At 33.2% G+C, this 16,274-nt stretch overlaps 1 protein-coding gene across 2 annotated transcripts; it reads right to left on the reverse strand.

The window, feature by feature from the left end:
* LOC18612221 (switch-associated protein 70) lies at window positions 7,342-13,272 on the reverse strand. 2 transcript variants are annotated; one of them, XM_007048895.2, is made up of 10 exons: window positions 13,037-13,272; window positions 12,831-12,944; window positions 12,592-12,653; window positions 12,412-12,495; window positions 12,280-12,311; window positions 12,082-12,163; window positions 10,423-10,651; window positions 9,327-9,554; window positions 8,736-9,028; window positions 7,342-8,053 (listed from the first exon to the last, which is right to left on the reverse strand). In XM_007048895.2, exons 1-10 carry the CDS (start codon window positions 13,058-13,060, stop codon window positions 7,696-7,698), a joined length of 1,506 nt encoding a protein of 501 aa, XP_007048957.2. In that variant the 5' UTR covers window positions 13,061-13,272; the 3' UTR covers window positions 7,342-7,695. The 2 variants fall into 2 exon arrangements, with proteins under 2 accessions (XP_007048957.2, XP_007048956.2); XM_007048894.2 differs by having other exon boundaries at window positions 12,831-12,947.

A 16,274-nucleotide genomic window follows, 5' to 3' on the forward strand; every position in this document is an offset into this window, starting at 1 on the left:
TATTTAGAAAGTTCGAGAAATCGTTAAAAGACGATATTGCCCCTAATGGTATCATTAAGTCGATTAAGCCTCGAACTAGTTCAAATAGGAATTTTAAGGTGAAATTAAGAGTTTCACAGTTTAGGGATGACTCAAAATGGTAATTAGGAGTTCGAGGATCAATTCGGACTCAAACCAAAATTTTCACTATCTAGGGGCAAAATTATAATTTTTCCACCCGCGGATAAAATTTGAGATTTTGAGAGAATTTAGATCACATTTGACAAATTGGAGAATGGTCTGAGTATAAGGGATGAAAAATATGTCTATGGGCAATTTTTCAGTTTTTGGGGCAAAAATGTAATTTTTGATTTTTACGGGGGCAAAAGTGTAAATATCAAAAATTACTTCACCAAGACTTTGGATAAGTTTGAGAATTTTATCTAAGTTATGGATATTTTAAGGAATAATGTGTGGTGGAGATTTAAAGCTTAAAAGATAAGAATTTAAAAAATGGACCAATAATGTAGTGACATGTGGCAAGTTTAGATTATTATATTATTTAACTATAAAAATCAGCCCACACCACCATTTTCTCTTCATTATGGCCGGCCATAGCAAGAAAACAAAGGGGAAAAGAAAAACAAAAACCTAGGGGGAGAAATTCAAGGAAAAATTGGTGAAAATTCAAGGAAACAAGTGACCAAAGGTAAAATTTCTTGATTTTGACTTGTGCTTTACCTTTCCCATGCATTTCCCATCATTTTCCATGGTTGAATCATGTGATTTGAGGATGAATTCAATTCTGGAAAAATGGGTTAGGAGAGAGAAACTTGTTAGATTAATTTGATTTTAAGTTATGTTAGTGTTTTAAGTTAGTTTAGCATATTTAGGAACAAAACAACAAGAAAAGAATTTATTTTCCTCCATTACCATTATTGGCTGAATTTTCTAGGGGAATATTGGCTGATGATCTTGATGTTTATTTGAGGAATTATGATGAATAATGATAAATTATGAGCCTAGAAAAATAATAGAAATTTTCAGAGCAAAAATATGAATTTTTACCCACTAGGGGTATTTTTGTAATTTGTTACCGAGACTGATAATTTGCACCACACTGAGGAACATTAAGTCAATTTGGGTGCAATTGAGGTATGAAAACTGAAAAAAAATTAATTTGAGATTAAATTGGACGCGTTAGTAATTTAATCGAGTAATAGGCTGAATTAGGTCAGCACCGCATTTAAGCGGTAGTCGGATAAGTTGCATGTCATATCATGCATATATACCAAGCCTGAATTGATTTTATAATGGTCAAGCATTGATGTGGTAAATTATGTATTGTACATTGTGGATAGGTGGTGAGCAAATTACACTGGTAAAAGTACAAAAATTGTGCTTGAAGATTGAGATTAGGAGTACATCGACTCCTAGAACTGTGAGTGAACAACTTATCGTCTTAAATATCTAAAGTTATTATTCTTGTTTGATGCTTTTATTGAATAGTGAGCTTAAATTATAAAATATTATGTTTTCTAATTAAAATATTTTTTTAATAAAAATGAGATTTATATTGGTTTTGAAATCAAATATTGTTTTGCGAAAATTGAGTATATGGAGACTGTGTTGAAATTTATGATTTCATATGTTATTGAAATTGGGGCTTATAACACTATGGTAGCATGATGGCTAAATTTTTTAGATTGACATGAAATACATAAATAGTTTTGGATTGGTCTCGGTAGAGTGAATTACATTTTATTCGCCATATTATGCTACTGGAATTTTTATGGGTCTAGTGGTATATTAAACGATCACTGCAGTGGTGGGGATTTCCATGGACTGCCTATGAGAGGGGCACGGTAACTCAATTATATACTTACCTCCAGGGGGAGATGTTGGGTGAAGTATCTCCTGAGGTATGATTTGAGTGCACCTCACGTTCGGGCCACCACGTGAGAGTGAGACTCAGCCAACGCCAAGGAATGGCTGTGTGTCAGATGTGAAAACATATTTATGGGTATGGGTCATTGAACAGCCTTGGCGGTCTCAGTGGGATACCTTGACGAAGGTACCCGCGAGAATGATTCTAGTAGGGGCCAAGTTTAAGAAATTCATAAGTCGAAAAATTTTGAGAAGAAGAAATTGTTTGGTATAGATTGAAACGCATTTTGCGTTATGAACATTATTGAGATATAATATTTTTATATTGTCTCCATCTACTCGACTTTAGATGCTTTTGATGGTAATTGTTTACTCACTAGGATTATGTAATCAAAATCTCACCCCTCTTCCTATCCATTTTACAGGCTCAGGACAGTTTGTTGATAGTTGATTAAGACGAGAATTAATCTCGGAGTTGCCTCATAGGAAGTAAGGGTTCGTAACTCTACACCTTCTTGGTTAATTAGGGGCCCACGTGTCACTATAAATAAAATTTCATACTTTAATTATCTTTATTACTATATGAAAAAATTTATTTTACTCTTACGCTACAAAAGTTATTTTAAGAAGACTTTGAAAATATTGTGTTTTAAGAAAATAGAATATTTTATTTAATATTTTTATTATATTTAAATAGCTATAATTTTACTTTAAACGAATGTTTTAGACTTCAAAATTTAATTTAAATCATGAAATATGTGTTTCCACTTACATATTACATTTTTTTCGGATTTCGAAATTTCAAAAAAAAAACGATGAAAATGCCCCTGTGAGCTAGAAAATAATATTTTATTGTTTTGAGTTGGAAACAACTACTTATGTTTTCTTGAAATGCGAAATTTAATAACTGTCGCTCACTGGGGAGATGCGAAAGTTGATGCTAAGCCTTACGGGGTTTCGATCGGCATTCAGGGTAATGAGTACTTATCGGGACGTCGCGGCGATTGTCACGGGCTCGATGGGAGTTTCGGGTCGTGACAGGCAACATTGAACCCACCTCCTCTACCTATTATCGAACCCTATTTTATCAAGATTCACGTCGAGAAAATCCCATTCCACACTATCGTACACCTTTTCAAAGTTGACTTTAAATAATAACCACCCTCTACCATCTTTTTTTAAGTAATCAATCACTTCATTTGCAATCAAGTGACAATCCAAAACCTGTCGACCCCCTATAAATGTGAACTGATTTTCACTAACAACTTTTTTAATAGAAAATTTCAATCTATTTGCCAAAGGTTTAGTAATAATCTTATAAAGACTACTTACTAAAATTATAGGCCGGTATTCATTAATCGAGGAAGGGTTGTTGCATTTAAGCACCAAAGTGATGAAAGATGTATTAATCTTGTCATCCATATCTACCAATTTGTAGAACTCATCAATCAACTTCATAACCTCATCTTTGATAGTACCTCATTGCCTCTTGAAAAAGCTAGGACTAAAGTCTTTTAAACCTAGAGCTCGACTGCTATCACAACTTTCTAAAGTACCCTAAATCCCTTGCATAGTAAATAGCCTTTACAGCATATCCAAACTTGTTTGAGCTTGCAAAAGTCCCCATGATATTCTTGTAAAGAGGTAGTAACCCTTATGCCATACAATACTCAAAAAAACCCACTAATTTCTACCTTCAACTCCTCAAGGTCTTCCACATCTTTGCCCTTTACCTTTATACTTCGAATAAAATTAGCCTACTTTCTCACCGAGGTTTTTGTATCCTTCCAAATGCCAACACACTCTAGATTTTTGCCACTAACTTCTCTCTTCCGCCCTCAGCAGTCCCCATAACTCGATTCTCAACTTCATAACCATATCCTTAGACTCCATATTAACACTATTAATCTGCATATCCACTTCCAGAGCTGAATATCCTCTTCTACCAATTTTCTGTCTGCCCATGCCAAAAGTATTTATTTGCCATTCCTTGATGATCTTCTTCATATGCCTTAGCCGATACCAAATGTCCCATCAGTAACCTTTAATATTGTCAATTTCAACACAAGCCATTGCGAACATATCACAACAACTACCTTCATCTAACCAGTGATTGAAGAAGCGAAAAAACTTATGCCTTTATTTCCTTTCCTCTGTCGTTAAAGCCAAAGGATTATGGTCTAAAATGGATAGTGGGAGACAGAGTTGTTGAATGCTATGATCTCCTCCATGATCTCCATGACAAGCCTCCTTGTCGTAGGACTATGTGAACTTCCCACCCACCATAGGAAGATCAATGAAGCCACATATTTCGACAAACTCAGCCATCACTCTTTCATTAGCACCTACCTTAATTTTCTTTTCCGTATAGCAAACAATGTTGAAATCCCTCCCAACACACCAAGATATATTCTCCTCTCTTAGAATTCTGCTTAGATCTTTCTATAATATAGTTAGGGGTGAGCAAAACCAATCTAGACCAATTACCCATCCAAACCAAATGCGATTTGAGTAAAACGGTTTGATCTAATTGGTCCATTGGATTAATTGGTCCAAAATGTTTGATCCAATTGATTTTTGGATCGGTTCTTTGTTTTAAAATTTTTGGATCAATCCACTCAAAAAACCAAACTAGGTTTATATATATCTATATATATTAATTTTTATATATAATATTTTATATATATTAAGAAGAATTGATAGTAAACTTAATTAATGATACACTTAAAATATATTAGGGTATTATATGTACATATACAAATCATAATTATAGCAATTTAATATTAGTTATATATATTTATTTATAAATCTGTATTAATATGAAATTTCAAGTTATATATTTTAAATTATATAACTCATATGCTAATATTATAATATATGATAGTAACTATCCTACATATTAATATGTTATAATTATTACACTTTAGTAATGTTTCATAATATAAAATGTTATGAATATATATAATTGTATAAATATATGATACATACATATATTTAATTTATACATAAAGATTACTATAATTTATAATAAACTCTATTTATATAATTACACTCAAATAACTTTATTAGTTATCGCCTTAGATTTTATAAAATCTTGTTTATAACTAGTTATTATTTATATAAACTTTGATATAAAATGTTATAACATATAAATTATGTCACTAATTTCATATATATATATAATAAAGTCATATATTATATATACATATATTTAATTTATACATAAGTATTACTATAACTTAAAATAAACTTTATTTATATGATTACACTTAATAGCTTTATTAGTTATCACTTTAGATTTTATAACATATTATTTATAATTAATTATTATTTATACAAACGTTGATATAAAATATTTTAACATATAATTTGTATCATTAATTTTCTATATATATATATATATATAAAATAAAGTAATATATTTTATATACATATTTTTTTTTAGAGACATTCTTTAAGAAATGCCCCTCCTAAAAATTGGTGTACGTCGTTTTCAACAGCGAGCACACGGTATTCTTTAGTAAAAGGCAAAAGAATAGTTCGCTTTGTACTCTCTACACGGCTCCATATATTATATATACATATATTTAATTTATACATAAACATTATTATAACTTATAATAAACTTTATTTATATGATTATACTTAATAAATTTATTAACTATCACTTAAGACAGTAGTTTTAGAGTCTACATTGGGTGCATACACATTTCCTATAACAACTCTAATATTCAACCCGTAGACAGTACTCACAATCAAAATAAATCTCTGTTCCACAATGGCCTTTTCCATTTTGAAGAATTGATCGTCCCAACAACTCAACAAACCACCCGCACTTCATGTCAACGTGGACACAGTCCATCCAAAAATATAGTTACCCCACATATTCTTTGTTGACCTCTGACTCAAACTTTGGCTTTTTGTTTCCTAAACTACCATAAACTTAAGCCGATGGTTAGCTACCAAATTCCTCATGACCTACCAAGGCCCCTAATGTTCCATGAAATCGTGAGCATTAGAAACAGCACAAAATCGAAGAAAGACTCGTACCTCAAAGACAATCAACGATGATTCTTTTCCATCTCCTCCAATTCCATTGCCATAAAGGTTCTAACCATAGTTTGTCTATCTTGCTTGTAAACCAAGCCTAGTTGAACCCCAACATCGTACATAGCTTCAACCTCCCTCAAAATCGTTACATTACACCGTTGAATATCCTCATTCGTTATCCCCTCTTCCTTGGGATTCAATAATGCAATCCTATAAGGCTCCTCCATACTCTGGACCCATTCCTTAGCCACATCACTAGTCCTTACCTTATCATTATGCTCCCCACCTCCAAATACATTCACCTCACCCGCCCCCAACATCTAACATTGCCTGCGAATTTCCATTATAGGATCCTTGCTTCAGTCCCTATCTAAGCATCTTTAATCGACTTCACAAACAACAAGCTCCTTACCAGATATTCTCTCTGCCCCCCCTGCATTAATAATTCCACTTTCACCTCAGTTATCCCACAAATGTTGCTCGCCCCTCATAAAGTCCCCTTCAGATCTAATTAATCTAACCAGCTTCTATTTGGTAGTGAGAATAGGTTTGGAGCTAATTCTCTAAAAGCTAACTAAAGTCCCCGACGCCCTTCCCACTCCTTTTTTAGCCTCGACGACCGAATCGGAAACTGTTTTGTAGCTGGATCACCCATCCCTAAGGGTTTCAAGGATAGGGGTAGTCGCACTACACTGTCTCACCTCATTCCTTCAAAGCTGGGTTGGCTTGTCACCCCTTGCCAACTCTTCTGGGCTAGGTCATAGGTCAATCCTATTGCTTGAAAAGTCCACTCGTTGGGTCCAAAAGGCCTAATTCTCCCTTAACAAATTCGGCTCCCTCCTTTCTTTAAGAGTTACCGAATTGGGACTATCACCAACACGGACCGAGACCCCAACCGAAGCTCTCCCTGGCCCTATAACCTCTCCAGCCTGTGCCTTCTCAACAAACCCCTCAAATTCAAACTTAGCCCTAAATGGCCATAATCCGTAATTTTTCTCCCAACAATCTTGGCAGGCTCCTTGGTGCCCATCTTTTTGAATTCAAAATTCAAATTTTTAATTGATCTTTTGCTCAACCGTCCCCTCATACCCTGCAATCATCTGTTTACACATTGTTAATGAATGTTGATAAAAATATATATTTCCATCAAAAACTCCACTCTCAATTTAAATGAAATTAATATTTATTTTTAACATGATGCCCTTTCACATATATATTTAAAGATCTTTATTTATTATTGTCAAATCCATCACATAAGAATACCAACTTACTTAAATCTTATAATTCCTTGAAATAGAACTTAACTAAAACATCCATATTGTATTTAGAAAGTTGGATTATATGAAATAATATCATAATATAAATCAAATATGAATTTGGTTGATTTATATAAACCAAATGAATTGATTTTCAAAAAGTCCAAACTGATTGATAGCAGGAGAAATGCCTGCTATGATTCCAATTCACTGCAGCAGAAAGCTCCGCTGCAAAAAACATTTCGCTACAACCATTTGGCCAGTCTTTCTAGATTCCTGTCAAATTTACAATCAAATACTTTATTTGAATGGCTCGCTCGTATTCAAACGCATTCAAAGTATAGTTACCATCCTCCAGGGAAAAGGAATGACATTGACATGCCAAAACAACCTAACTTAAATTATGGAACTGAGAGGATGCGGAAGAAAATGAAAATATATCAAGAATCTTTACATTTCTCTTGTAAGTAACCTTGAATTCCCTACAATTGAGTGCGTATATATATATATATGGAATACTTTCTCAAGGCTGGTAGAAAGAGTTCGCTCCTTGCTCATGGTGGGTATTTATTGCTGGGCTAACAACAGGTATATCAAGGCTGCTTCCCTCTGTCTCGGGGGCTATCTCTCTTACATCAGCTATTCTTGCCTCTGTTGCCTGAATATCACTCCATTCACCATTGCCAACCGGTTGGATATTAACTTGATCCACTGCCATGTGGACTACACTCTCCCCAGGTATTGGGACTGCTCTGGAAACACTAAGACAAGCTTTGTCTACGTTCTCTGACAAGTCAACATCCTTTGTCTCGGGTGGACAGTTATTGGTATTTGAGGACTCGGTCTTCTCCTCGCAAATTTGCTTCATGTCACTCTGTTGTCTGTGAATGAAAATAGACAACGCCCAAAGTAAGAATATTTATGACTCTAGTTTCAGTTCTACAGCTACTATACTGAACCAAGTTAAAGATTGTTCGAGTATAAATACAGCAGTAACAAGCCACATTAACCAGAAACAAGTCAGGACAAATCAAAATCAACAATTTACCTGACTAAATTATTGCATTAACCTGCACATTTTGAATTATTTTACAGAAGCTTCAAACACATCAAGAAAATGCCTTTATCAACCAAAAGGGGAGAAAAACAAAACAGTAGTTTCTGTTACCATATAGAAGAATTTAATCGACTCACTTTGCTCTCCTACCTATGATTTTGTCTTGATTTTATTTCTAGATTGGACAGGAGAGGGACAAGAAGTTGGATTTCACATTTTTTTCCTTTTTTGCATGCCAAAAAAAAAAATTAATTGTAGTAGATATCTATCCAAATATCCACCCCTGTGAAACGCATGAGGACTCTGTATTCTCAAGCATGATACTTAGGTTGGTATATTACCAAATTACTCTTGTCAACTATTTCTAGAACATTTTTTTTTTAACAAAAAACTTATGTTGTTTATGAAGTGCATGAATTTACAAGTAAAGCCACAGTTCTAAAGTTTTCAAACTAGGCACAAGCAGGATGAAAATTGTACTGAATTTAAAATATAAGATGTCAAACCTTTGGATATGTGCCTGTAACACATTGACATATGCTAGAAGATCTTGCTTTTCCTTCACCGCAGCTGCCTCTTTCTGTGTTGCTTCTTTTATTCTAGCTTCAGCATCTGCTTCTGCAATTCTCACCTTCTCTTCTGCTCTCACAACTGCTGCTTCTAATATCACAACATGCTCTCGAGCTTTTGCAAGCTCAGTACGCCACATATGTGCCTCCTGCATAGCAGAGTCTCTCTGCTTGATCAATTGATCTCTTTCTTTACTTAGGACCCCAAACTTTTCTTCTGACTCTCTCAGCTACAAACACAAATGAAAAAACTTCAAATAAACAATAATTACGACAATTAAAGCTTCTAAGCCAAAAATATACATAGGAATCATGAAGCTCCAACTGACAATGGTCAACACAATTAAGAGTGACTCCTCAGTAAAAAGCAGCATTCATGACACTAAGTGCATCAGATATGAAGAAGGAAGATGACGGGAAGAAAGACAAAACATATGATTACTGGATGACGGTTCTTCAAATTCATCACTCCATCACATCAACAGTCTATCAATAAGATTAGAGTAACACAATTAACTTTAGCCATACCTTTAATGCAAATGCTTCCCTTTGTTTTTCTGAATCTTTTGTTATGCGCTCAATTTCCGCACAAGCAATTCTCCTTTGTTCATCCATCATATGAGCTGCAGATGCTGCAGATTCAGCAGCCTCAGCAGTCTCAGAAAGTTTCTCTGCTATTTCTCTTATTGTTGAATCACGAGCACGGAGATCTCTGGCCAAATTCTGCAATTCCTCATCCTTGACTCTTAGTGTCTCCTGTAAGATTTAGGTACCACTCAGAAGACTGCATCTAGGTAGAATGAATGCTTTCATTGACCAAGCACTTACTGCTAAAAGGGCATAAGAAAAAACTAACACCATAATAAGGACACAAGCAGCCAAGTCAGAAAGCCTGCTTAACAGATGCAAACATGAAATAACACATTATATAAATTTAATGGTTGACCCAGGACGGGATCATCTCCTAGGTTCAGGTGGCCCAGACTGATATAAAGTTTTCTAAGGCATCAGTGAAGACAAACTAGTCATTACCATCTCTAGTTTACCCAACAGCCCCGCCCCCCCCCCACCCATTTCTTTCTCTTTTTTTTCTTTACTTGCTATACCTCCCACAAAGGGAATAAGAAATGAATTGCAGATAAATCATGATTTTAATAGTTTGAATATGTCCCAGATAGGATAGGAAAGGACCAGCGTGGGGCAGTTTGGTGTTTCTAGACGGAAAGAACAAAAGCAAAGATAGACTAAAATCTCATGGTCATGCGATGAAATATTAAGGAGTTTATAGCTCAACATCATCCTCAATGTATGCTCTAAACTGAGAGGAAAGGATTCCAAATAACATTTTGAGGCAAATAGCAACTCCATGCTATATAGCAGGCATTCATGAGAGTCTACTAGATTGCTAAATTATTAAAGAATGGACAAAAAGTTCACTGTTTCAAGTACAAAATCATAATTTTACTCCAGCAACAATACAACATGTTAACATTTTAAGTATATTTTAATTAAGTTGTGAATAAGGCTCCTATCTTGAGGAAGTATAGGACATGTATGTTAAAGAAACTTAAAAGCACAACCCACAAGCGTAAGAGATTGAAAGAGGAAACCGCCCATAGCGTACCTTCATAATTGTAAGATCATCCATTGGACCGTCAGTGGGTCTATTTGTCACCAATCCTAAGGAATTTCTCAAAGAGATCTGCATTGCTGCTTCAATTTCTTTAGAACATTCTCTGGCTGTTGAATTGGCAGCAGCAACTACTGTTGCAACTGTACCTAATTTTGCAGAACCATTCCCACTTAAGGAATTGACAGCCTCTTTGTGGGCCTTTAGAACCAACTGCGTTGCACTAAGTTTTGGAACGGGAAAAAAAAACCAACAACAACATAAGGATATTATCAACCATAGATAAAATAATGAGGTGCGAAGAGAAGTCTTTAAATTATATGGTGCTCCACAGAGGTGAATACACTTTCCAGACTCACACGATAAGGTATCAGCCATCATCTTTTTAGACAATTTGAAAGACCGTAAGAGGGCTAGAAAATGCTTTTGCTTTTATTTGAATCTCATACCATTTCAGGCATTTCTGACATCTAAAGCACTATCAAGCAAAAAATGATAAATGCAAAAGGACACATGGAAGCTCTCTTATCAAGTTAGCAAGAATCAAGAGCCAGAAGCACAAGAAAACACCCTACCCCTCAAAAAATAAACAAAAGTAAGGAACCTAGAAATTAATTAAATTTAGCAAAAGATCAGCCTCCAACTTGTGACCTTTAAACCTTGAAATTGCTTCATGCAACAATAGGTAACAAGGCTGCTCCTTTCACTTCTAGAATACTATTTTCCAAAATTTTAAGGTTTGTCTTCTTTGGAAAGGACCAATGAAGGAAACAAGATTTTCACCTTGTACTCTCAATACCACAAGCTTGTGAAATTACAAATAAATTTGGTATATTTCTTATTATATTGATTATTTACATCTGTAGCACCAGATTGACCATTATATTCTCATAGCCAAACATCAAGACCAACCTCTATCAATTGATCAGAAGATTTTGACAGTTGATTCCAGACAAGCTTAAGGATGCACTTTACATGTCACAGATTGAAAGCCATCAAAAAATTTAGAAATAATGTAATGTGACCATGGAGTAAAATTATTTCCACATAAAACCACGATCTTATTCATCCACAAATAATCCTTTACTTCTTTAGGCCTAAATAAATCAAGCAATGTCTACAACGAAGCACATCCAAAAGTACTTTTCAAACAAACTCCAAAACCAAGTAAGAAAGGGAATGTAAGAAGGAAAAAGAATCAAGAGTAGGTCATTTAAATATGTTATTAAGATTTATTAGCATTCTCATCATTGATATGATTATTATTATTAGTTTGTTTCCATTTGCTGTAAATAATTCCCTTCTATGTGATTCTCTGCAAGTTCACATCCATAAAGTTGTTGAGCAATAGGAAGATCGATAATAATCTTGTAAATAACAAAGAACAGCTGTGAAATGGGATCAATTATGGTCAAAAAATTTGGAATGTCTGAGTAAGCTCAAATTGGGTTCTGCTAAGAGGAATCCATCACCTTAGTAGCTTAGCCTTTCTTAGAAAGCTCAAGCACTCACCATAGATCATCCACAAGTCATGGCACTATTATATTATGGACTTGATAAATCAAGATCAACAAATATATATATCACTTGTTGAAACAGAAAACTGAAGTAAAAAAGAGTGATAATGCAGCACATTGTCAAAAGTTAACTTACTGTAAAGTTGATACCCAAGCTCTAGTAGCACCAGGAGTCTCTGCACAAAGAAAGTAGTCCTTTTTCTGGGGAGTCCCAATATCTAAATGGTATAGTTAAGAAGCATGCAAGTTTAGTGACTGAACTTTTCCGCGTAACTTAACCAAAGAAAAAAAAGCAAAAACCTTTCAATTATTCTTTAAGAAATTATTCGGATACAGAAACAGCAGCCATCGTACTTTGGAAGTCCACTGAAGGGCATTAACAAAAGTTATGTTAGTAATAATTCCCGGCCAAACTCATAGCTAAGAATCAATCAAACCAGGAGGTGTGATAAGAAATTTGTCTTACTGAAAGTTAACAGGAGATACGGCAATGGTGCTGTTTTCATCAAATGTAATTATTCCCTTAACACCTGGCTCATTCCTTCTAGTCCTAAAACAACCAAAACAACAGAATTTCAAGTTTAATTTTCCATCTTTCAGAGAAGAAAAAAGGAAAACAAAGAATAATGCGTAGCAATATGCTCACTTGTATTCCATTTTCCCCGTTGTCGGGTCCAATATCACCCACCGTTCATTCCATTTCCTCAACTGTTAAACCAATATACAGTACATACACTGAATTACCAAATTGCTTGAAAATATTTTTAAAAAATCAAAAATTGATAAAAGCTATAACTGATAATAAAATCGAATTTTTAACTGAAATTATACTGTAAATGCTATAAAATTAAAGAGAGAGAGAGAGGAAGTAGGGGAAGATCGTACAGTCTCAGATCGCTTAAGAAGTGGACCTTGAAGCAAGTTCCTACCGGAGCCAGAGGCCAGCTGCCGTTTGATCTTTTCCAAACTGTTCTCCGTAGCATCCCTAACTCCTTGTTCCTTCTAAAATTAAACACACAAATAATTTTAAAAAAATCAATTCCGATTACTATAAATGGAGTGAAGAGAAGAAGAAGAAGAAAGGGGTTTACCGTAGAAGCACCATTGAAGGCCATGAGGAATCAAATCGAAGGGAAAAGCTTTAGCCTTCAGCACAAGGAAAACAAAATAAACGAAAGAAAATATTAATTCGGGGGAAATGTTGCGTTGGTTGGGTTTTTGTGTACTTGCGTGTGTTTGGTTTTTTTTTTTTTTTTTTTCAGTTGGGCTGTTAGGTTTGCTTCATAGACTAACAGTTGGAGTAATTTTTTTTCGAAGCGCATTCTCCCATGTTGTTTCCATTTAACAAAGAAAAAGAATTCGTCTTCTTCACCAATTTGTACTATCTAATTTTTTTATTTTTGTTTTATTTTGATGAGAAAAACATTTAAGTGGATAATAGTATTAATTATTATGTTTATATGAAATATAAATTGAAATAATAATTACAAAAGAAAGAAAATAACTATGAAAATATTTAGAAGGGGTAACAAGATTTTATTGAAATGCATATTTACAAATAAAGTGAGGGCGCTCTTTGAATCATAATCTTAATTTAATTCAATTTAAAAGTTTAAATCAAATTACATTTTTTGCATTTGGTTTCTTAGGTTACTTGACTTGATTTAAACTTTTTAGATCATATCATAATAGATATTCATATATATATATATATTCATAACACTCTCCTTGAATTATTCACACATATATTTATAACACTCTTTTTGAATTTTCATTATATTAAGAATATTCTTTGTTAAAACCTTACTAAAAAAAAATTCATGGAAAAAAAATTCGAGTAAAAAAAAAGAATACATAATTCTTTTTAAGAATACGTTTTTAAAATATTGTCTCATTAAATACCTTATCAAAAAAAATTCAGTGAGAAAAACCTTGATGGAAGAAAAAAATACAATGCGTATTTTATTTTCCTAATTATTGCATTATTTAAGATCTTTAAAATTGTACATTCTAATTTTTGTATAACAACTTTTCAAATGTTGCAGTAGAAAAGTCTTTGATAATAAATTTGTTAAATTGTCATTTGAATGAATTTATTGAACACTAATATCACTCTTTTCTTAGAGATCATAAGTGAATAAGAATTTTAATGAAATATGTTTTACCTTATTACCTTTAATGTATCCTTCCTTTAAGTGAGCTATGAAGTGGTATTATCCTCCTATAATGTTATTGGTATTCCCTTCTTAGTTGACAAGTCACATGTTTTTCGAAAATGTTAAGTTACGGATCTTAATCAAATACATTTACGACTCTATATGTGAATAAGTAACATGTTTAGAATCGAGTTTTATGTGATTTAGATAAATATTCTATATCTGCATAATTAATTAAATTTGATTTTGATACATTTATGTAATATAAGCCTATGTTCATTGTTCCTCAAAAATATTGAAATATATGTTTAATTCCATTCAAATGTCTTTGAGTTAGAAAATAATTATATCTTTCTAATAAATTTACAGCAATTAATATATCAAATCGTGAATTGCTTGCAAGACAGATTAGTATTCCAATTGCATTAGGATCTGGTACTTCAAGTACAAAAAGTTTTTCATCATCCTCATAAGATCGAATAAAGTCTTTTTTCACATCTAATGGCCTTACAACAATTGGTGAATTTAATAGATATGATTTATCCATATATAATATATAATTTAATTGATGGACAAAAATTCTATTTATCAAGTGCTCAATCTGAAGATCCAAACAAAATTTTATTTTTTCAAGGTCTTTCGTCTCAAATTCTTTCTTTAAGTAATCCACGACTTTTGATAATTCTTCAAGAATTCCGATAATATTCAAGTTATCAGCAATTATTATAAATTCATATCCAAATCTCTTTATAAAAACATCTAGGTATTTAAGATCATTTTTATAACATTCTTTTAACAAATATTCACTGAGGCTCTTATACCACATGTGTCCGGATTACTTTAATCCGTAAAAAGACTTATTTTGTAAAACCCGACCCTATAAATACATGTCATGACATACATGCACTGAGTAGTATGTTATTATGCTAGGAAAAGCACCTAGGAATAGACGAAACTCGGTATTGTACCTAATGGTACACTTGAGTTGATTTAACCTCGAACTAGTTCAAATAGGAATTGTAGGATGAAATTTAATATTTTATAGTCCAGGAATGACTAAAAATGATTGTTCGGAGTTCGAGGGTTCATTTGGGGTAAAATTAGAAATTTTGATATTCAAGGGCAAAATCGTTATTTTACCACCTAAGATAATAATTTGATCATGGAGTGAAATTTTTGACCAAGATTAACTATTTGGAGTATAATTTAATGATAGGAAGTGAAAAAGTTTAATTCTGGTGATTTTTGGAGTGTAGGGGCAAAATCGTAATTTTGCCACCCACGGACAAAATTTGAGATTTTGAGAGAATTTAGATCAAATTTGACAAATTGGAGAATGGTATGAGTATAAGGGATGAAAAATATGTCTATGGGCAATTTTTCAGTTTTTGGGGCAAAAATGTAATTTTTGACTTTTACGGGGGCAAAAGTGTAAATTTCAAAAATTACTCCACCGAGACTTTGGATGAGTCTGAGAATTTTATCTAAGCTATGAATATATGAGACAAGTGTATGGTGAAAATTTGGAAACAAATGGATGAAATTTTAAAAATGGGCCAATGGGAAAGTGACACGTGGCATTTTTTTAATGATATAATATTATTTTAATGAAAAGTCAGCCCATTTAAACCCAAATTTTAAGTGCTGGCCGGCCATAAGGAAGAACAAGAGAGGAAATAGAGAGGAAAGGAAGAAAAAAAGAAAAACCAAAGAGAAACAAGAAAATTCAAAGGGAAATTCGCGGTTTTCGACCGTTTACGCGTCTAACGGTAAGATTTTTCGATTTTAGCTTGATTTCTACCTTTCCTATGCCTTTATTTCCATTTAGCATGCTTGAGGAGAGAGATCAAAAAGTGATATCAAGGGCTGGACGAAATTCTAGGGGAGAGAAATTGAAATTTTTAGGTTTTGATTTTTAGTTAAATTGATAGTTTTAGTTAGTTAAATGTGTTTAGAAATTAAATTGGGCAAGAAATCATTAAATTTTCACAATACCCACTCTTGGCTGGATGCTCAATGCTGTACAATGATGATGAATTGATTTTATTCTAAGGAAAATGAAGAGAAAATGATGAAAAACGATTAAACGTGATAGAAAAACAAAGTAGAAAATTAACCGAGTTAATGTCCCATTTTTGGCCGAATTTTCCAAGGAAGGGAGTGAGCTGATTTT

The sequence above is a fragment of the Theobroma cacao genome, chromosome 1, assembly GCF_000208745.1.
Source record: "Theobroma cacao cultivar B97-61/B2 chromosome 1, Criollo_cocoa_genome_V2, whole genome shotgun sequence".
In the NCBI taxonomy this organism is placed as follows: Eukaryota; Viridiplantae; Streptophyta; class Magnoliopsida; order Malvales; family Malvaceae; genus Theobroma; species Theobroma cacao.

Coding starts and splice junctions, on each gene's coding strand:
- LOC18612221 (XM_007048894.2), bottom strand. CDS start 13,060: ATGGCCTTCAATGGTGCTTCTACG. Junction 12,496..12,591: donor ACGGGGAAAATGGAATACAA/GTGAGCATATTG, acceptor TGGTTGTTTTAG/GACTAGAAGGAATGAGCCAG. Junction 12,312..12,411: donor GTATCTCCTGTTAACTTTCA/GTAAGACAAATT, acceptor AATGCCCTTCAG/TGGACTTCCAAAGTACGATG.